Source organism: Symsagittifera roscoffensis, chromosome 1, assembly GCF_963678635.1.
Source record: "Symsagittifera roscoffensis chromosome 1, txSymRosc1.1, whole genome shotgun sequence".
Taxonomy (NCBI): domain Eukaryota; kingdom Metazoa; phylum Xenacoelomorpha; order Acoela; family Convolutidae; genus Symsagittifera; species Symsagittifera roscoffensis.
This window is the reverse complement of record NC_087062.1, coordinates 28792947-28816067: the sequence shown is the minus strand read 5'-3', so window position 1 is coordinate 28816067 and position 23121 is coordinate 28792947. Positions and strand designations below refer to the sequence as shown.

The 23121-nt window shown below is 36.7% G+C and overlaps 1 protein-coding gene and 1 long non-coding RNA gene across 3 annotated transcripts; both read right to left on the bottom strand.

Moving 5' to 3' along the window:
• Positions 1-11312: 11312 nt before the first annotated feature.
• Positions 11313-13960, bottom strand: LOC134856231 (uncharacterized). Of its 2 annotated transcripts, none has more exons than XR_010164721.1 (3): positions 13631-13960; positions 12698-13504; positions 11313-11468 (listed from the first exon to the last, which is right to left on the bottom strand). It is a non-coding gene; the product is annotated as an uncharacterized LOC134856231 (long non-coding RNA). The 2 variants fall into 2 exon arrangements; XR_010164719.1 differs by lacking the exon at positions 11313-11468 and adding an exon at positions 12302-12426.
• Positions 13961-17122: 3162 nt separating this feature from the next.
• On the bottom strand, positions 17123-19138 carry LOC134855650 (uncharacterized). The gene has a single exon (XM_063872245.1). The coding sequence runs from the start codon at positions 19136-19138 to the stop codon at positions 17123-17125; it is 2016 nt and encodes a 671-aa protein (XP_063728315.1).
• Between the last annotated feature and the right edge of the window lie 3983 nt (positions 19139-23121).

Sequence of the window (23121 nt, the reverse complement as noted above, 5' to 3'; positions counted from 1 at the left end):
AATATTTGGTGTTTTTTGTTATGAATTGAAACTTATAGGTGGAGGGGTGCTTCATAGTGTGTTGCCTGATAGATCAAGAGGAGTCGATGTTGGTTATGAGGGTTCGTTGAATTGAATTCGTGATGTTGTTAGGGTCCTGTTTCGTCGTGGATTAGTTATTTGGGTTTTGGTATTTGTGTTTTGATTTTGATTTTGCTGTCTCGTTCGACTTAATTTTTATTGTGAAGATGGGTAAAGATTATATGTTACTTCGGATTGCGCTTTGCTCTGAGGTGCGGATGCCAATGGTTCTGATAAAGTTGCTTGTTTTTCTTCAAATGTATTTGCGTTTTCTACGTATGAACTTCGATTAAATGTTTAAGGCTGGTTTAATTGACGTGAGTAGGTTTGTTTAGGAGTTTTGGGACGGATTGGTAGGTGGGGAAACTTTGGTTGGTATTTGATCCGCAATTTTGATTTTTTTTGATACTAGAGTTTTGTCAAAAAAAATATTGAAATGAAAATTGTGGTAATCTGTTTCAACAAAAACTACTATTAAAATAATTGCTAACCCAAATGCATTTTTTTTCAGTCAATTATAAAGATCAAGATGAGGGAAGCTGTTAAGGGTTAGAAAAATGACAATAGAGCCAGGATGCTTTTTTAATTAAGAAGAATTTTTATCATCTAGAAGAAAAGATATTTATTATCGTGCCTCGTTAGGTTGTCGAAGGTTTAAGAAAAGGAGATATTTATATGGAGTAGGAAAAAAATGCAAAGTGTGTACAAAAACTATGAAAATATTTATTCCGAAATCTAAAATTCAGCTTGATAGAATAATGCAAAAGTTGAAAATGTTTGGTAATATTTGTTTTGATTGGCAAAAAATTGTTTTGAGAAGTTTAACAACTGACTTTAAAGTGAGCATTGAAAAAAAGATCAACTTTTTGAATTACTTTCAAGTTTGTCAAAGTTATATCGATTGGGGTTGGATATGAAGAGGTTTTGGTGAAGGAAAGTCTGGAATTTTAGTATAGGGTTGCTACTTGTTATTTTTTTATGAAATCTTCAGCAGGTAGATTGTATTTAGCCTGATTGATCTCAAGCAATTTTGGTTTTAGTCTAATTTGTTTGTTTTCTTCCAGGAATTTAAGGGATTGAATTTTTTTCAATGTTTTTTTTCGCTGATTTTTGTTATAATTGATAGGAAGGGTTTGTAACTTTACTTTTATAATTTATAACTTAACTCATTATGATTTCAAAGTTACAAACCCCTACTATCAATCAAAACAAAAATCAACAAAGAAACATTGAAAAATATTCGATCCCTTGAATTCCTAGAAAAAAATAAATAAATTAGACTAAAAGCAAATATACATGAGATCAATCAATCTAAATACAATCTACAGGCCAATGAAAAAAACAACAAGTAGCAACGCTATAAAAACACTCCAGACTTCCTTCCACCAAAACCTCTTCATATCCAACCCATTTGTCAAAAATCAATAAGCAATCTGACCCCAATCGTAATAACTTTGACAAATTTGAAAGTAATTCAAAAATTGATCATTTTTCGAATGCTCATTTCAAAGTCAGTTGTTAAACTTCTTTTGTCAATTCTTTTCCAATTCTCGTCGTTCTTTTCCATTCATCAATTATAAAAGTAAAGCTTATTTTTGACCTGAATGTCTCTGAGTTAGAATTATATTTTAGTTTAAATTGGAGTTATGTCGGCTAATTATAACAGTGGTGTCAAACAAATAATAAATAATTAAAATAGAATTTGAAAAGTTGCTAACACACAATTATTTCCAGTTGCGTTTATGTCTGTGATGAATGTTGATTTTCGCGTGTGTTTAAAGAATGTTTTAATTAACTAGATGTTTAATATTTTTTTTTCTTAGGAATAAAGTTTAACATTTACGAATAAAATTCTATTTTCTTTAATTTTTTAGATAAAGGGATAATTTTTTTTAAATCTTTTCTTGGTGGATTTCAGAGTCAAGACTATTGGCGTTGTTGACGTCCTTTTCTGATGGGCTGTAATTTCCGGGGAATTCCTTTTCCTATTGTAACACTTGAAGTTATTACAATAGTTCCTTTTTTCAAATCTGAAGCTGGTGTGAATCGTAATTTTTTGGAGACTAAATGTTTCGTCTTTGTTGCAGTTTCTTTGCTATTTTTTGATAAATTTCATTGTTTTTTCATCTCTGTTTAGAATCCAATTTGTGTGGGTTCTAGAGGCTAATTTTAAATTTTATGGGTGACGGAAATGATCTTCATCATGAGTATGAAATGGTAGATTATAACAAATTGAGTCGTTTGTAGGTTGGCAATTGTCTTGTACATCTTTTGAAGAGTTGTCGGTGAACATTATTGGCTTACGTGGTTTTTGGTAAACAACCATTTCATAAGATAATAATCCAAATATTGTTGTGATTTGAGACACATGCAAATGGGATTAGCTTTACGTCTTCTGACCATTCAGTGTAATTTTTTATCGCCTCAGTTAATTAGACATCGGAGGTTCTCTGATAATGAACGGTTCATGCCTTCAACTAGTCCATTGGTTCATGGAGAATGTGATGTTTTAGGTTTGTGTATAAAAATGACTTAGTGTATTTATTTCTTTGTTAAAAAATGCCGTTCCTTTGTCTGTAACAAGAATTTCGGGTAATCCGCAATTTGCTCAAGAGTTGTGTATGCATAGTAAGCATTGCAGTTTGGAACGGAATTTAGGGCTACATAGTTTGTACATGCCTCTACAATGACCATAGTGTATGAGATTCCGGAAGATTGATATAAGGCCTTTTGTATCATTTGAGGTTCTGTGGTTAAAATTAAAATTTGTCCATCAAATTTGTTTTTCTGCGATTTGTTTTTGATGTGGAAAAGGTTTACCTAGGAGACATGCATGTCAGGCAGTCATTGCAAAGTTCTTTAATCTATATGGGTGCCTTTGAGAAATGTGAATTTTGTGTAAAAGTTTGGATGTTTTTTTTCTGATCCAATATGTCCTTTTGTTTTCAAAGAATGTGATGAATGGAAAAGCTTAGATTAAACTTAGTAACATACAGGGTACCTTTGTATCCGTGTAATGGTATTGTAATCTATGTGTGTTTTCGTTTATAGGTTTTGTTATATTTTCGAAAGTATGGTTTTATATTTATGACGAGATTTCATTTGACAAACAACAGGGTCGAGGTTTCAATATTTTGAGTAGGTCGGTTGTCATTTTAACTGCATGGCAGGAAGCACTTTTGAATTTCCTGAGATAATTGGGGAATGTTGTCATTTGCTAATTTTAAATCAAATACTTTCTTTATTGTAGAGCTTTTTGTTTGTTTCTGACGGTCCTGCTAGGTTGAATGTATCTATTAGATTTTTCTTTCTTTTAAAAGGAAAATTTCTATTGCGCAGTGCAGTTTGTTTTCGGTTTCAATTGGTAATTTTTTTATCCCTAAGGAATATGTTATGGGTTTATATGTGTTGTTTCCTGTTAAATCGACTTAATTATGGTTGTTCTAGGTGATTGGTTTGTTTGATTTTGGAGTTAATTTTAACTGCATACTTACATACTAATCTTGGTGATCTTCCACATTTTGCAAAAAAGAGTTGTATATTTTGTGGTTTTCCTACGGTTTTTTTATCTTGTAAGTAAAACTGATCGCGTGTTTCTACTAAGTTTATTGGGTGAAGCAAGGTTTTTACCTGCTGTCCAAACTTCATGTGAGTTTGGAAATTTCATTGAAACCATTTGAAAGCTATATACTCTTTGATTAGGGTAAGTTTTTTGTGCAATAAAAAAAATAATTTGTTTATGATGTGTAAATAAAACTGTTGGATGTTTTGATCCAAGGACTGAAAATTCATATTCTGTTAGAATATATATTTTTGCTGTGCATTTTCTCACGGGTGTAGAGAGTCTAAGGTTTGCTTGTAGGAAAAGTCCTGAGATTGCTGATTTTAATTTTAGTTTGTTTAATGCGATTGTAAAAGTGCTGAGCCAGTTCCAAAATTGGATGCATCGCACATTGCAGAAAATGGTTGGTTTGGATCTGGGATTGTATTTGAAATTTCTTCGCTTACGATTTTCTAACTTATGTCGAAACATTTTTGATGTTCTAATGTCCATGTAAATTGTTTTGTTGACGTATTATGTTGAAAATTGGTCTAAAATATAATTGCATCTTAGACATATATTTGCTTAAGAAGTTTAAAACTCCAAGAAATTCTTGTATTTTCTTTTAGTTAGATGGTGGGTGAAGTTTCAAAATTGCATCTATTCTTAATTTTAGAGGTGTAATTATTTGTCCTTTAATAATTGTCCAAGAGATTGCACACGAGTAAGGAAAAAGTTAATTGTCTGGAGCTGACTTCATGATTTTTCTTGAAAAAATCTGATTGTATTTATCTGAAACTTTGAACATTTCTTCTTTTGTTTGTGATTGTATGATTACATCATCAAACTATGTAATTATGATTTTACTTAGGGTTAATGATTGAAAAATTTTACTCAAAATTGCAGAAAAAGCTGCTGGTCCTATTGAGATACCATAGATTAATCTATCAAATTCGTACTCTTGATTTCCAATTACAAATTATGTTAAACGGCGTGATTGTTTGAAAAAGCTACTAGTCCTATTGAGATACCATAGAATAATGATTCAAACTGGTACTCTTGGTTTCCATTAGCGAATTGTGTTAAAAGGCGCGATTGTTCATCTAGGGGCAGTTAATTATATGCGCTATTCATATCTGCTATTGTATGGTTTTTTCCATATATTTTTCTAAGAAATTTCTGTAAAGGTTCGATTGGCCAATTGAATTTAGATTCATCGATTAGAGTATTCAGGTATCTTGTGTCTTATACCATCTTGAATGATTTGCTTTTTGCTGGGATAATAACTGGCTTTATAAATGCGTTTTCTTTTCATTGTTGTTCTTTGTTTACTGTTGAGATAATTGGAACTTTATTGGAACTTTACTTGCACGTTGCCTTCTGAAATTTGCGACGGGTTTGAGTGGAAGATATAATGGTGAATGTTTTTTTCCGACATCGAATTTAGCACAAACATTGGGGTGTTTAAGTAATAGATCTGCTAATTGTTCAAAATCTTTTCGGTTAATGTGAGAGTGTTGGAAGTTAAACTTTGTTGGAATGTTGGTTTAAAATTTTTGTAGGTTTTTGTCAAATGTTTGTTATTTCTTTTTGATTCGTGTATGATGTTGTTCGTTGATAATTCTTTGTTCAATAATTAAGATTGACAACAGTATAAAAGTTTAAAAATGATATTTTTTCTGTACGTTTTTTCTTGAGTAGGGCATAATGTTGCATTCGTTTTGCATTATCCGTGTTACCATGGGGGGAAGTGTGGTTGTATACGGAGAGATGTTGTATATATGTCGTGCGATTACGTCTTATTTGTATTCTTTGCATAATTCATTGATGAGATTGTTACTCAAAAAAAAATGTGTATTCGTTTGAATTCAAAGTCAGGCATGTATTACTGTAGTGTGTTTTGGCCGTTTTTATTTTCGTGAGCTTGATTAATTGAGAAATTGTATGCATGTCCAGTTAATGTTTTCAAAATTTTACGTTGCTGGTTGGATAAAGGATAAAATTTTGAGAAGAATGGAGGTTATTTATTGAGTCGTTGAAAAAATGATAAATGAGTTTTATTTGTTCGTTTGTGTTTATCTGTACTATGTAGTATGTAGGACATTAATTGTTGATGTATTGTGTGATAAATCGTTATACTAACATGATTTGTTTAAAATCTGAGATATGAAATATTTGTTTTTAATGATTTTACTAGTAGTCTAATTTGTTCCATCGTTCTCGTTGGTATGAGAGATATTTGAATTTTTCCTTAACTTTTTAAGCTTGTGCCTTGCGAGAAAATTTATATGCTTAACGTTTTTGAAAATGGGAGTACTGGATGTAATGAAGGTTTTTCGTTCCATGTATTAAAGTTTATGTTATTTGATTATGTTCCTGAGTCTATTGAAAAATCTATTTCAAGGTCTGGCGGTTGAAAATTCTTGATTTTTTGGCATTCTAAGAGAAATGGCATTGTCAAAATTTTTCTCCCGAAAATTTTTGATGTTTTAATCGTTGGATCCGAGTGAACTGGAGTTTTTTATTCGTGTTCTATTCTTAACATACCAACAACTAATGTACTTTCGTTTTCATTTTCGTCATCTATGCTTTCACAGCGAATTTGATTTAGTTATATTTCTCAGAGTTCTGTGTTTTTTCTTCATGGTGGTTCTGGAGTTGTCTCATTTGCAGCTTGTACTTGATTTATCTATCTATGATGTTTAGTCGTACTGCTTCTTTAGTTTTGATTTTGTCTATCTGAGTGCTGTAAATTAATTCGACGTGGTGACTGAGAATAAATTCGGGATCTGTTTTGGTAGTAATTATTTTTAGTTCTATCAGTATTTGTAATTTCGCGATATCTGTTGTTGTAGTTTCGGTTATATGAATTTTCGAGTAGTTTCCATATTTAATATTTGAATAACTCCTGTTGCGGTTATTCGAATAGTTTTTTTTTGCATTTGGTTGAAGAATGTCTAGAACAATCATTTGAGTAATATCGATTACGGTTGTTGGAATTTGATCGATTCTTATGACAGTTGGAATAATTACTTATTATTCAAATGATTTATCTTGAATAATTGTTTATTTTATGATTATTTTAACTACTTGATAGGCTATACCTATTTTTGTGAATAACTTTGTGAATTTCGTCTATCTGAGGATCGTCCAAAAATTTGGTTGGTATATGGTGATTGTGATCTTCTGTTACTATATCTAGGTGGAAATGGTTTTTATGAGCTATTACTGCATATGCATTAGTTTCTATCCTGTTTCATGCATTTTTGAATTAACTTGTTAACCAGGCCCCAAAGAATTCTGCTAGTAACAGAATTTAGCAAAACTGTCAGAATTCGCTTTATAGAGCAGATGATTTTAAAGAGCAGCAGATAGAGCAGAATTTAATCATACAGCAGAATTCATCGGTGGTTTTTTCTCAAAACTTTTTCAAAACCTTAAATAGAATGCTGAATTGCTATTTCTCAGAAATACCAAACAAGCATTTTATTTCTTATTGACTAAACTTCAGTTAAAACTGCTCGATCACTCAATATAGAGCAGAAAAACAAAAATGCATCTATCCGCAGCTCTACTAGCCTACTGTTTTGCCTCCTGAAAATGCTGTTCAATTTCCAAGTACACTTTTTTCTTGAAAAGTGATAAAAACGGACGGTAATTTTTTTTCAATAAACGCATGATTAATGAAAGTTTTCATAGGGCAAAAAAAGCTGAAGTTTTGTTTATAGAGCAGCAGACATTGCTCTATTTAGCAGCACATTTTTTTGGGGCCTGCTTGTTAGCTGACATATTTCATCACTTGAAATTACTATCGATGTCAATTTGTAGAAAAAAAGACAAGCTTTCAATGCCAATTTACGCAATACAAAGCATTTGAAACAGTTTAAAGATTGAGTCTACGAATAAAAAGAAAAAAATTGATTTTCTGTTCTTAAATAAGTTTCATTCTATTTGCTCAATTGCTTGCAATTTATGAAAACTGGGGATGCTACCCAAAAAAGCAGTAGCTGTTCGAATCATTTTTCAGATCGTCATTGCTGTATCGCTTCACAATTAGCTCTATAAAACCGCAAAAAATTAAGACCCTACTCATTTCGTGAGTGAGAAAAATTTAACCACTAAATGAAAAAAATATATGTTTCGCTGAGTCACCTTGGATTAAATTAAAAGCTTCTAATTTAAAACATAAAACGTCTGTGTCCCGCATTTCAAGTAAAAAAAAATCAATCATTTCATATTATATCTAAAGTCGTAACCTAAATAATCAAGTAATTTCTAATCTATTTACAATTGCTAAATTTAAAGTTTCAGTTTTTTTCTGCAGAAAAAAACCAGTCGTTGTTTTGTTATGGCAGCCGCAGGGTCGTCTTCAGTCCCAACAAAGAGCAGCTTTAGGCTTTTAGTAATTTGAGTATTTTATTGCATATATTGTAATTTGCATATGCAGTAATAGCTCATAAAAACCATTTCCACCTAGATATAGTAACAGAAGATCACAATCACCATATACCAATCAAATTTGTGGACGATCCTCAGATAGACGAAATTAACAAAATTATTCACAAAAATAGGTATAGCCTATCAAATAGTTAAAATAATCATAAAATAAACAATTATTCAAGATAACACTCTAACAGAAGTAATTATTCCAACTGTCATAGGAATCGATCAAATTCCAACAACCGTAATCGATATTACTCAAATGATTGTTCTAGACATTCTTCAACCAAATGCAAAAAAAAAACTATTTTAGTAATTTGACTGATTATTTTAACTAGTTGATAGGCTATACCTATTTTTGTGAATAATTTTGTGAATTTCGTCTATCTGAGGATCGTCCACCAATTTGGTTGGTATATGGTGATTGTGATCTTCTGTTACTATATCTAGGTGGAAATGGTTTTTATGAGCTATTACTGCATATGTATTAGTTTCTATCCTCTTTCATGCATTTTTGAATTAACTTGTTAACCAGGCCCCAAAGAATTCTGCTAGTAACAGAATTTAGCAAAACTGTCAGAATTCGCTTTATAGAACAGATGCTTTTAAAGAGCAGCAGATAGAGCAGAATTTAATCATACAGCAGAATTCATCGGTGGTTTTTTCTCAAAACTTTTTCAAAACCTTAAATAGAATGCTGAATTGCTATTTCTCAGAAATACCAAACAAGCATTTTGTTTCTTATTGACTAAACTTCAGATAAAACTGCTCGATCACTCAATATAGAGCAGAAAAACAAAAATGCATCTACCCGCAACACTACTTACCTACTGTTTCTCAAAAATAGAGCAGAAAAACAAAAATGCATCTATCCGCAGCTCTACTAGCCTACTGTTTTGCCTCCTGAAAATGCTGTTCATTTTCCAAGTACACTTTTTTCTTGAAAAGTGATAAAAACGGACGGTAATTTTTTTTCAATAAACGCATGATTAATGAAAATTTTCATAGGGCAAAAAAAGCTGAAGTTTTGTTTATAGAGCAGCAGAAATTGCTCTATTTAGCAGCACATTTTTTTGGGGCCTGCTTGTTAGCTGACATATTTCATCACTTGAAATTACTATCGATGTCAATTTGTAGAAAAAAAGACAAGCTTTCAATGCCAATTTACGCAATACAAAGCATTTGAAACAGTTTAAAGATTGAGTCTACAAATAAAAAGAAAAAAATTGATTTTCTGTTCTTAATTAAGTTTCATTCTATTTACTCAATTGCATGCAATTTATGAAAACTGGGGATGCTACCCAAAAAAGCAGTCACTGTTTGAATCATTTTTCAGATCGTCATTGCTGTATCGCTTCACAATTAGCTCTATAAAACCGCAAAAAATTAAGACCCTACTCATTTCGTGAGTGAGAAAAATTTAACCACTAAATGAAAAAAATATATGTTTCGCTGAGTCACCTTGGATTAAATTAAAAGCTTCTAATTTAAAACATAAAACGTCTGTGTCCCGCATATCAAGTAAAAAAAAATCAATCATTTCATATTATATCTAAAGTCGTAACCTAAATAATCAAGTAATTTCTAATCTATTTACAATTGCTAAATTTAAAGTTTCAGTTTTTTCTGCAGAAAAAAACCAGTCGTTGTTTTGTTATGGCAGCCGCATGGTCGTCTTCAGTCCCAACAAAGAGCAGCTTTAGGCTTTTAGTAATTTGACTATTTTATTGCATATATTGTAATTTGCATATGCAGTAATAGCTCATAAAAACCATTTCCACCTAGATATAGTAACAGAAGATCACAATCACCATATACCAATCAAATTTGTGGACGATCCTCAGATAGACGAAATTAACAAAATTATTCACAAAAATAGGTATAGCCTATCAAATAGTTAAAATAATCATAAAATAAACAATTATTCAAGATAAAATTCTAACAGAAGTAATTATTCCAACTGTCATAGGAATCGATCAAATTCCAACAACGGTAATCGATATTACTCAAATGATTGTTCTAGACATTCTTCAACCAAATGCAAAAAAAAACTATTTTAGTAATTTGACTGATTATTTTAACTAGTTGATAGGCTATACCTATTTTTGTGAATAATTTTGTGAATTTCGTCTATCTGAGGATCGTCCACCAATTTGGTTGGTATATGGTGATTGTGATCTTCTGTTACTATATCTAGGTGGAAATGGTTTTTATGAGCTATTACTGCATATGTATTAGTTTCTATCCTCTTTCATGCAATTTTGAATTAACTTGTTAACCAGGCCCCAAAGAATTCTGCTAGTAACAGAATTTAGCAAAACTGTCAGAATTCGCTTTATAGAACAGATGCTTTTAAAGAGCAGCAGATAGAGCAGAATTTAATCATACAGCAGAATTCATCGGTGGTTTTTTCTCAAAACTTTTTCAAAACCTTAAATAGAATGCTGAATTGCTATTTCTCAGAAATACCAAACAAGCATTTTATTTCTTATTGACTAAACTTCAGATAAAACTGCTCGATCACTCAATATAGAGCAGAAAAACAAAAATGCATCTACCCGCAACACTACTTACCTACTGTTTCTCAAAAATAGAGCAGAAAAACAAAAATGCATCTATCCGCAGCTCTACTAGCCTACTGTTTTGCCTCCTGAAAATGCTGTTCATTTTCCAAGTACACTTTTTTCTTGAAAAGTGATAAAAACGGACGGTAATTTTTTTTTCAATAAACGCATGATTAATGAAAGTTTTCATAGGGCAAAAAAAGCTGAAGTTTTGTTTATAGAGCAGCAGACATTGCTCTATTTAGCAGCACATTTTTTTGGGGCCTGCTTGTTAGCTGACATATTTCATCACTTGAAATTACTATTGATGTCAATTTGTAGAAAAAAAGACAAGCTTTCAATGCCAATTTACGCAATACAAAGCATTTGAAACAGTTTAAAGATTGAGTCTACAAATAAAAAGAAAAAGATTGATTTTCTGTTCTCAAATAAGTTTCAATCTTTTTGCTCAATTGCTTGCAATTTATGAAAAATGGGGATGCTACCCAAAAGAGCAGTCACTGTTTGAATCATTTTTCAGATCTTCATTGCTGTATCGATTCACAATTAGCTCTATAAAACCGCAAAAAATTAAGACCCTACTCATTTCGTGAGTGAGAAAAATTTAACGACTAAATTAAAAGTATATATATGTTTCGCTGAGTCACCTTGGATTAAATTAAAAGCTTCTAATTTAAAACATAAAACGTCTGTGTCACGCATATCGATTCAAAACAAATCAATCATTTCATATTATATCTAGAGTCGTAACCTAAATAATCAAGTAATTTCTAATCTATTTACAATTGCCAAATTTAAAGTTTCAGTTTTTTTTCTGCAGAAAATAACCAGTCGTTGTTTTGTTATGGCAGCCGCAGGGTCGTCTTCAGTTCCAACAAAGAGCAGCTTTAGGCTTTTAGTAATTTGATATTTTGTGAACTTTGGTAAGGTCAGAAAAAAAACAAGAGATAAAGGAACTGTTCAGTAATTTTTGTTCAGACCACCCCGGAATAAAATTTTTGAGCATCCCATTTAACAGAACTTGGATGAGTTAAAGGCCTAAAAAATTCTCTTGACTAGTGGCTATAGAGCTCGCAATTTTCCTAATAAAAATCTTTACTTGTATTTTTATGCACTCAATTGCAGGGGCGGATCTAGGATTTTCTCGAGGGGGGGGGGGTTTCAAAAAATTGTCGAAAATTTTGACGACCTTTTTTTTAGGTTGACCAAATTGATTTTCCGACGAGCTCTCCTAAAGCAGTAAAAAGACCCTGATTTGGGCCAAATTTCTGCGCCGCAGGCAAGTTTTTGAAAACAGGTCAAAAAGCCGTTTTTGGGCATTTTTTGGAAAATTTTGACAAAAAAAATAGCGTTTTTTTGGCGCGCACTCCCCCTGAAAGTTAGTATATATTGGCGCCAAAGGCGCCTTTTGAAAAATTTTAGGGGCGGTGCTACCCAATAGAACAGTCACTGTTCGAATCATTTTTCAGATCGTCATTGCTGCATCGCTTCACAATTAGCTTTAAATGAAACCGCAAAAAATTACGACCCTACTCATTTCGTGAGTGAGAAAATTTTGACCACTAAATGAAAATATATATATATGTTTCGCTGAATCACCTCGGGTTAAATGGAAAGCTTCTGACATGAAACAAAAAATGTCTGTGTGACGCATATCAGGTCAAAACAAATCAATCAATTCATATTATATGTAAAGTCGTAACCTAATTAATCAAGAAATTTCTAATCTATTTACAAGTGCTAAGTTTAAAGTTTCAGTTGTTTTCCGCGGAAAATAACCAGTCATTGTTTTGTTATGGCAGCCGCATGGTCGTCTTCAGTCTCAACAAAGAGCAGCTTTAGTTTTTAGTAAATGAATATTTTGAGAGCTTTGGTAAGGTCAGAAAAAAAAGATACAGAAACTTTTCAGTAATTTTTGTTCAGACAACGCCGGAAGAAATTTTTCGAGCATCCCATTTTACAGAACTTGGATGAGTAAAAAGCCTTAAAAATTCTCTTGAGTAGTGGCTATAGAGCTCGCAATTTTCCTTATAAAAACCTTCACTTGCATTTTTATGCACCCAATTGTCACATTTGAAAAAGCTGCTCCAACCCGCGTTTAAGGGAGAGCTCCTATGAGAACACATCTCCTTTCTTTATCGTGCCTGCTCGCATTTCTTCCTGAACCTCACTTTGCTGGGACTGCATCTCATTGAAGAAATCCTCTTCTTCTGCTGTTGCTGGGTACTCCATCCTATATTTCCGACCGCACTTCAAGTATCCTCTTAACGTTTCAAACCGCTCCGTTGCGGACGATAAAAAATTTGAGGATGAGAAATAGCTCCGCTTTTGTAATCAAAAGTTACAGCTCAACCACCCGCAGTGTAATTTTTGTTCTCGACACTGGCTCGGATAAGGAAAGATAGGAAAGAAGGAAAAAATGCCGTAGAAAGTTATTTCTAGGAAAAGCTTCGATATGGAAAATACTTTTTGAAAGGTGCACCAACAAATTATGAACAAAAAATTTTTTCCTCGAAACAGTTTTAAGTAATTTTTTGAACGGAAAAGATTACGCTGGAAGAGTTTCAAGAGAAAATTATTCCGCTTACGGATAAGTTTCAAAGAAGAGGCTTTAACACTGAGCATGCACTCTGAACACCTCTATTTCAAATTCAGCAGTACAAGAATAACCACGCAAAAAGAATCGCATTGAGAACATCGATCTTGTTATTATGGTGAAATAAAAGGCGGAACGCAGATAACTATCTTCGAAGCGAAGGCAAGAGTTCATATTTGAATGACTTTGAAGTAACAGTATCGCCAAGAAAAAATAAAAGACCAGAGGTCGACTAAAAATTAAAGTTTATAAGCTTCAAGTGTGTATAATAAATTAGAAAGCTTTATAAAAAAAATTCGATGACTGAAAATTAAGCAGAACAGTTAAATTATATGCTTTATTCTTGCATGCATCATTGAATTTTAAGCTTGGCTGCCAGTGGCAAGCAAGCTGAAAATACGCAAGCAAGAATAAATCATATAATTTAACTAGGTTTCAGTTAACGAATCTGGTAAGTCGCTCTAATTTTAAGGCAAGAGTTTCCATTTTTTTAACTACTGAATTTGTTGTGACAGGAGTCATTCAAGTACCATTCTGTTCAAAAAGATTTAGATTCCCCGGAAGTTGCAGAAAAAAACTGAAATTGAGGTCAAGTATTGTATGTTGTAATTGTGCATAACAAAACCAGGTTCAGAAACCACCGCTGCAGAAAAAATATCAACTATGTCGCCATATGATTGATTAGTCATAATCAATATCAATTCTGTTATAAACGCAAACTAATTATAGATTATCGAAGTAGAAAGTCCAGCGTGGTTGATCGTGATCACGAGGTCTGTGTTAAGGTGAGATAACCTCAGCTGAAATATTATAAACACAAGTAATATCTGCATTCATAAGTTATGAGTAACATGCATAGCCAACCTCACATGCACAAAATTCGAAATTTGGTTTCCTTTGTTAAAAATGAGCATCCTTTTTGGGTCTTTTTGATTATAGTAACCAAAACGATTTTCACTCTTCTAACAATTTTTCCATTTTCCTCTAGATTAACATAAATATCTTAAGCAAAAAAAAACTTAAAAATTTATCTGCCAGTCTTAAATAGAAACATGGGGAAAAATAACTTTTTTTTCGACCTAAATAAGCAATGAAAACTAATTTTTGTTTGTAGAACAAAAAGCCGAAATCCCACATTTCAAATGTTAAGTTTCAAGATCTTTAACTGTTCCCCTGTGGTACCTAAGAACAAATTTTGACCCCCTAAAAAGAATCAAATTACTGGTTAAGCTATATAAGCTATATCTGGTAACGAATTTCCCCTCCGATCCTTCAGTGGTTTTTTGTTTTAATGAACCCTGGAAAACATGAAATTGTTAAAAATGATTTAAATATAAAAAATCCCAGATCTTCAATCATCAACTGAAAAACATTGATACATGAATATATGATTGCGTTAACCAGCTAAAAAGGGACAGTACAACAGTGCCAAAAATGAAAAAGGGTTCAACAGTGCCAAAAATTGATGATTTTTGGCACTGTTGAACATTAAATCATTTTCGACACTGCTGTACTTCGGCTGTGTTATGCTGCCCTTAGAGGGGCGTTCAAAATAACTAATAAGTCGTAAATAAAATAACTGTTCAACAGTGCCGAAAATCGTCAATTTTCGGCACTGTTGAACACACTTTTTCATTTTCGGCACTGTTGTACTTCGGCACTGTTGAACGCCCCCAGCTAAAAATAACATCACATATAATATCCAAATTATTGTTATGTACCATTATTCTTAAGCTGTTAGACAGAATACTTTTCAAATATTGCTTGAGTATCTTTATATGACAAGAAGTACAGAAAAAAACTTGCAATGTGTTTCCAACAACGAAGTCTGTTTTCGACCAGCTTTTATTCTGACAATAACAAAAAATGCCCTCTTATACTCTCAGTTTGATAACAAAGTTTAATAATTTCGTAAACTCAAGTTCTTTATTATCTGTTGGGGGGGGGGCGTTATATTTTTTGGTATAATTTTTTTTCATTAATTAAGGGGTTTTAGAAGAAACAACTTGCGTGGTAAACGGCTTTTGAAACATGTTCGCGCACGATTTTTTTTACTTTGATTCCCGGTATGACAATGGCAATACTTTTTGGGTGATTAAGATTCCAATTTCAAATCGTAGTTTAGTTGTTTCTTTTTAAATGATTTCTTTTGATTTTTGAATTTTGAGTCTTTCAGTTTACTAATTTGGCGGCATATTCATGTCGAAAAATGTGGCAAAATTAGGTTTGGCAAAGAATAAAGTTCAAATGTCGTAGACATAGCCGGGCCCATTTGCAGGTTGCAAATTAGAAAATGGTTCGTTGAAGCTGATGGTACGTCGTCGTTGATTGTAATGGTCATCTAGTTGTTAGCTGTCGTTGATCATGTTGGTCATCTAGTTGTTACTGTGGTCCAATACTCGCGAGAGTTTGACTGCTGGTCGGTGTAGAATCCCCCTGCTAGTTTTAATTTCGCAGGAGCGAACGATTCCGTCTGCACCTGGGAAAGTACGAAGTACCCGTCCCAGGGGCCAAAGACCTCGAGGCGTTAGGTCTTCCAGTATCCATACAAGATCTCCTTGCTGAAGATTTTCCAATTGCTTTGTCCAATTCGTTCGGGTCGTCAAGGTTGGCAAGTAGTCTTTGAGATATCTGTTCCAGAACTGTTGACTCAAGGCTTGAGCTTGTTTCCAAGTTCTCTTGTCCGTTGTGTGGCGAGGGAGGCAAATTGTTTGTTGGTCGTCCTAGTAGAAGGTGATTGGGTGTAAGGGCCTCGTCGTCGGTTGGGTCTGATGAGACGTGGGTTAGCGGGCGAGAATTCATCGTAGCTTCAACCTCGCACGTGAAGGTTGACAGAGTTTCGTCGTCCAGTGCCCGTGTTCCAATGACTTTGTAGAAAGCAATCTTAAATGTTTTTATGAGGCGTTCCCATGATCCACCAAAGTGAGGAGCTGCAGGTGCGTTGAACTTCCAGGTTATTCCAAGTAATTGGCATTGATTGTTGAAGTCGTTGCTGTGTTGAATCTCAGAAAGGCTTTCCTGTAATTCCTTGTCAGCTGCAACGAAGGCTTTTCCGTTGTCAGAGAAAATGAGCCTGGGTTTACCGCGTCTAGCGATGAAACGGCGTATGGCTTGTAGAAGTGAGTTTGTGTCAATTTGCTGGCATATTTCTTAATGAACTGCTCGCGTGACGAGGCAGGTGAAGAAGAGAACGTATCGCTTACTGTACTTGTCGTTGTTCCGCGTGGCGAAGGGTCCAAAGAAGTCAATTCCTGTTGAAAAGAAGGGGTAACTGTTTTCCGATAGAGGGAATCGTTGTAGGGGTAGATCTGCCATCAGAGGCTTCACTGGTTCCTGTCGAAGGCGTCGGCAAGGTATGCATTGTCGAATAGTTTTCTTCAGATGCTTGCGTGATCTTATGATCCAAAAGTCCTGCTGAAGAATGCTTCGGGTGTGTTCCATTCCACAATGGGAATTTATTTCGTGTGTTTGCTTCATGAAGATTTGTATTGGGTAGTTTTCTGCGTTCAAAATGACTGGATGTCGACTGCAAAGTAGAAGCGGGGCTTTCTGTAGTCGTCCTTTGGCACGTAAATATCCGTGATCGTCAATGAAGGGGCAAAGAGGTTGTAGAGGGCTGCGGGGTGGAATGTCAGATTTCTTTGTCAGGCATGCTATTTCCTTGGGGAATGATTGATTCTGTGAGTGTTTAATGATCCATGCGAATCCTAAGGTGAGGTGTTGAAGTGAGAGGCTCTGGCGTGTCTTCCTTTTGATGTTTTCTGCGAAGAGAAGAACATATGAAGTAACCCTGAGTGCTCTTGTCCAAGTGCTAAATTGGTTGCAGTCGATTACTGATGTTGGCGGTTTAGGGTCGTTGTCTGTCAGATGAATATCGGCTGTAGGTTGTGTTAGCGGGTGATTAGGCCAATCTGGTGATGGTCATAACAAGAAGTCTGGTCCTTTGATCCATCGTGAATCGGTAGTCATGTCACATGCTTTGTAACCACGTGTTCCGTCGTCTGCAGGGTTGTCTTTGCTGGGCACGTATCTCCAGTCCAGTGGAGATGTTGAGTCCATGATGAAATTCAGGCGGTTGGCAATGAAGATCCGGTGTCGTTGATTCGGCGAGTTTATCCAATGAAGAACTGTTGTACTATCTGTACATAGTGTCGTACTGTCTATTCGTATGTCATGTTGTTCTTTGATGAAACGAGACAGTTTAGCTCCGTTAGTGGCGGCTTGAAGCTCGAGATTTGGAATTGTCATTCTGCTGATGGGTGCTACTCGGGCTTTTCCAATGACGAACTTGAGTTCCGTTGTGTCGTCGTCGTATCTGATTCTGAGGTAAGCAACTGATGCTAAGGCAAGTTCGGAGGCGTCGCTGAATACATGGATTTGGGTTTCCAGTATCTTCGTTTCTGGTTTGAAGTAAGTCCGGGGCAGGCAGATGTCGTTGAATTGGCTTCGCTTGTCTATCCAATCGTTGAGGTCTGTTAAATGCTCCATGTTTAGAGGTTTGTCCCATTGAGGTCCATTACTCCAGGCAAGTTGAAGTGATTGTCGTAGTCGAATTGTCAGTGGCATCGTAATTCCAAGCGGGTCAAAGATTGAAGAAGCAAACTTCAATAGTTTGCGCTGCGTTAAGTCCTTCTTGTCAATGGCGTGAAACTTCTTTGCTTCCACAAGAAAGACGTCCGTGTCTGGTTTCCATTTCACTCCAAGAACTCTTTCGAGGGGTCGTTCCTTCTTGGTGAGGCTGTCGCTGTTTTCCAAGTGGTTCTCGTTAACTGTTGTGAGGAATTGTTGAAAGTTTGAGGTCCATTTTCTGAGGTTGAAACCTCCAAGGCTGAACATCTTTTGAAGGTCGTTCATTAACTGTGTCGCTTCCGTCGGTGTTGAAACGGCTTTGTATAGGTCGTCCATGTACATGTTGCGTTTTGTGATTTGCTCCAAGGCTGGATATTTGTCGGCATTGTCCTTCGCACATTGTCGAGTGGCGTAGCAGGCAACACATGGTGAGTCGGTAGCTCCGAAGATGTGGCGGGTGTATTGGAAGGTTGCGGGTTGGCCCGTGTTGTCCTTCCACAGAAATCGCAAATACGGCTGGTCCTCTGGGCTGACGAAAACCTGCATGAACATTGCTTCAATGTCGGCAGAAATAGCGATTTGGTCCTCGCGAAATCGCATAACGATTCCAGTAAGGTTTGTGAGGAGGTCTGGTCCAGTTAGTAGGTTGCTGTTGAGTGATACTCCTTTGTAGATGCTCGATGCATTAAGGACTCGGCGTACCTTGCCAGGTTTATTGATGTTTGTCACTGGATGATGAGGAAGGTACCATTTTCCTGTTGAGTCTTCATCGGAATCATCAACTTTGACTATGAAACCTTTCTGCAAGTCGGTGTCGATGGTCTCCTGATATTTCTGTGCCATCTCGGTGTTTCTCTTTAGTCGTTGGAGAAGGCTGTCGAGCTGCTTCTTGGCAAGCCATCTATTGTTTGGCAGTTGTTGTCCACGTTTCCAAAGCATTCCAACTTCGTAGTGTCCATTGGGCAAGCGGGTTGTTGAAGATTCCAAGATGCGGAGAGCTTCCTTGTCGTCTGTTGAGAGGCTGCGTTGGTCAGTTGAAATCCCTTCGGCGTACATTTTCATCCATTCAGCTACGTGGCAAAACAGTGTATCGTCTGTCGTGAAAATGATTGTGTTGATGTCGTTGGGTGTCGCTGCATTGTCTCGTCCACAGAGAGACCATCCAAGTGGCGTTTTCCATCCAATGGGCACATTTTGTTTTGAATGGATTACTTCTGAAGGTGTCACGAGCTCGGCGAAATCGCATCCAATGATGATTCCGATTTCTTTCGAGGGCAGTGTGGCTATCCGAATGTGTTGAAGTGGCTCGTTCCTTTGGCAGATGGAGTTGACGAGTTCAGGGTTGAATTGGGAAAGGTTCCAATCCATTATGACGTCGATGTCATTTAGTTGAAATGGCTACTTTTGCTGGTTGTAGGGTCCAATCGCGATCGCCATCTTTGTAGAAGCTGTGTCTGATGATATCAGTGCTTGGTTTAGCTGGATGGTGTCGTCTAATTGCAGATCCGGTTTGAGTTGGAGGGCGATTGATGATTTAAGCAATGTCAGTTTGCTTCCACAATCAAGCATTGCATAGGCATGAACTCTATGTTTGCCATGAGAGATCGTTATTGGCAGGGTCGGAATGTGGCGAGTCGATTTCCTTCTGCTTATGCTGGTGCTGCAGTTGGTGGTGTCGTCATGTTGTCTGGAGTTCCGGTTGGCTGTCTCCCTCTGTGTCGTCGAGTTGTTGCTGTTGTGCAGAAGTGTGTGGTGTTTCTTACTGCATCCGTCCGTCCGGCAGGTTTGCGTTGATTGACAGTCGGCGAACTTGTGGGGGCTGAGGCAGTTGAAACATAGTTGTAGGTCTCTGGCATGCTGTAATCTGTCCTTTGGGTTCATTGCGATGAAGTGTTGGCATTTGCCAAGGTACTGGCAATTGCGTTTCTCCGGGCAAAAATCTCGTCATTGGTCCTTTTGTCCAGATTTATGTTGCTGCTGGCTGCGTTGCTGGTTCCGGTTGTTCTGATTGGCGCGGTGATCCGATGGTCCATGTTGGTGGGTGTGACCGTTGGATGATGATCCTTGAGTGTTGCTGCTGTTGTAGTTGTTGCTGCTGCTGTTTTTGGTGTTGTTGTTGTTGCTCGGCAAATCGCTGCATGCTTCAGCGTAGATGTTCAACCAATTGGTGAGGTCGATGAGTGATGGTTGTCTGATATTGCATTGCAGATTGTATTTATTCCATTCTAGTCGGCAAGGGGTAGGCAGTTTTGACAAAACTGTTTGGACATTTGTCGTAGAGTGTAGATCGTGCTAGAATCCAAGTGTCCTGAATGTATCGACCATTGTCTGTAGGAAGTTGGCGAGGTCCTTGTAGCTTCTGGTATGTCGTAGATTGGGGCCGCTGATGGCGTCGAGTCGTCGAAGGAAGGATGTAACTATCTTGGTCGGGTTACCAAAGTCGTTTTCCAGTCGCTGAAGGGCTGCGTCATACATTGCTCCATTGCATCCATATCCTCGGATGAGAGATTTGGCATCTCCGGATACAAGTTTCTGCAGATGTGTCATCTTTTCCGAGTTTGTCATGTCGGTGCTGTTGATGGTTGCGTTGAACAGTCCTATCCAATCTAACCATTGTTCAGGTTCTCCGTCGAATATGAATGGTTTGACAATGGGCACTGATTTCCTGAATGTCTTCGAGATCATTTGATGATGGTTGTGGTCTGTCGGTGCTGTTCCAAGGTTGGTAGGAATCGGAAAATAAGTCGGCTGGTTCTGATGTGCTGCATGTTGATGTGCTGCATGTTGATGGACTGCATGTTGATGAGGGGGAGGTCGGTTGATATTTGGGTGAGTTGTTCCTGTTGGTCCCCTGCAGCCTGCATGAGTGAAGGCTGTTGTTGATGATGTCGGCATGTTCGTAGGGTTGTATGCTGTCGTGGTTCCCAGAAATCTTTCCTGGTACGATCGCATGGCAGGTTGTGTACATTGGTAAGTCAGGGTCGGCTGGCTGGAGGTCCAATTTGTTGCTGTTCGTTGATCTCCTTGGTTTGTTGGCAGTAGTGCTGGTTGTGCTGGTATCGGTACTCCGTTGATGTTTGTGATACCCTTAGCTGTCGTCTGGTGTCCACTGAACACGTTGGTGGGGGGATGATTGGTTGAATTCTGATTTCCAATCGTCAAGATGGGTCTAAAGGCGCTATTCGGATTATGTGTCCTCTGTTGCTGACTTGGAGGCTGGTTCTGTTGTAGGCTTGAAGGCTGGTTCTGTTGTTGGCTTGAAGGCTGGTTCTGTTGTTGGCTTGCAGGCTGGTATAGTCCATGTGGGGGGCTAGCTGTCTGGGAAGTAAGAATTGGGGGTGTGATTTGCTGTCCAATCATTTGACTCAGAGCTGCTTTTGAAGTTGCTGTCGGAAGAAATATTGGCGCTGAAACATTTCTTTGTTGGGTTGCTGGAGCGTTCATCTGCTGATTGAAAACTTGGATTTGAGTTCCAGGGTTGGAGCGCGGTGACGTTTCATGAAGTTGAGCTTCTGAGTTTGGTCTTTGTCCTACTGTTGCTGTCAATTGCTGATTGTCGATTTGGAGTTGAGTTCCATTGTTCAATTCTATAGTCGCTCCTTGAAGTTGAGCTTCTGGGTGGTTCGGCTGAAGGTTTGAACCTTGTGACAAGTCGGCGTTCGGCTGCTGCAATGAGAGGTTTGACTGAGGATGGAGGTGAGTTCCATGAGCAGTTTGAGTTCCAAGAGTTTCTGTTTGTTGTTGATGAATGCGATGATCCAAGGTATTGGCGTCGCTGTTAGATCCGGGGCGAAGTAGGAGTCCTGAATTGTCCTGGGCGGAATTTGATCTGTGGTTTGAAGTAGCGTTTAAGATTGCTGGCAATCCTGAAAATTGTGGCAAATCGTCCGGGGTGTCCTGGTCCATGGTGACGTTTTGTGTAGTGGTACTACGGGTTAAACTTTCCGTTTGGCGTCGAAGGGGAAAATTTTCCAAAGCTTGTCGTATTATTGAAGGCGTCGAGACGTTGCTGGCTACTCGTGATGAGTTTAAAGAGGACGTGGCAGTGTTGTTGAGGGTACGCTCGTATCGTTTTGATCGTAGTTGGATCGTTCGGTACAAAACTTTCAAAGTTTTCAATCGTTCAATGATTGAGTCTTGCTGGTCCGTTCCGGTGCGTATTATCTTGACTGCTTCGTTATTGGCATCGTCAAGCAAGCTCTTCAATTCCGTTAAGAAATCGTTTATGATCTGTACTTCGTCGGAATCGCTTATGGCTTGGTTAATTGCTTTTGCTAAAGTTTCTACGTCTGTTTCTATGACTTTAAAAACAGCATCATAGGTTGAATTCATTTTTAATTGACTATGTCTCCTAAGCTTAATTCACGTTTTGACGTGTCAGACAAAAATGTAAAATGGCCAATATGTAATTCCTTTGATTACATGGAACCCTCGCAATTGTATTGTAACAAAAAATGATTTTGAGTTTTTTTTTTGGAACTTACAATCCAATGTGACTCTTAATCCCAGGGTCGTGGGTTCGTGCCCCACGTTGGGCGCCAATGACAATGGCAATACTTTTTGGGTGATTAAGATTCCAATTTCAAATCGTAGTTTAGTTGTTTCTTTTTAAATGATTTCTTTTGATTTTTGAGTTTTGAGTCTTTCAGTTTACTAATTTGGCGGCATATTCATGTCGAAAAATGTGGCAAAATTAGGTTCGGCAAAGAATAAAGTTCAAATGTCGTAGACACGGTATGAACGAATTTTTTTAGGCCAAATCATGTATTGGGGTTCCTGATAACTAAGTGCCCGAGAGTTATGAGCGATTAAAAACAACTCAAACATACTAGTAATTATAAACTTGACTGAATTCAACAGCCAACGGCAGGCGCCAGCAAGAGCCGGATTCATTTTTGAATGTTTTGCTTGACACTATTGCAGGAGAGACTCAAATCTTGGCTGACCCGTACCTATTAAATAAAACAAAATCAGGAGTGTTCAGGTATTTAGCAGATCTAGCTATAAAACAGGACTGATCAGATCTGATGCAGAGCTGTGTACATCTGACATGCCTTTTGCAGGTCTGCAAAACTAGTATCCGGGGACCGACCTCTTACCAGACCGACCTTTTGCCAGAAAAGTTATAACACGGACCTTTTACCAGACTCGATAAACAAATTTGATTGACAGATGTAATGACGCCGTTTCGTCTGGTTAAAGACAATGAAATCACGGTTTATCAGCGAAGATTTGTTTGTTCTAACCGCTTCCTTCTTGAATCTTCCACAAATTTAAATTTATTTTAATTGAATTATTGCATAGTGGTCTGGTAAAAGGTCGGTCTGGTAAAAAGACCTAGCCTCCTAGTA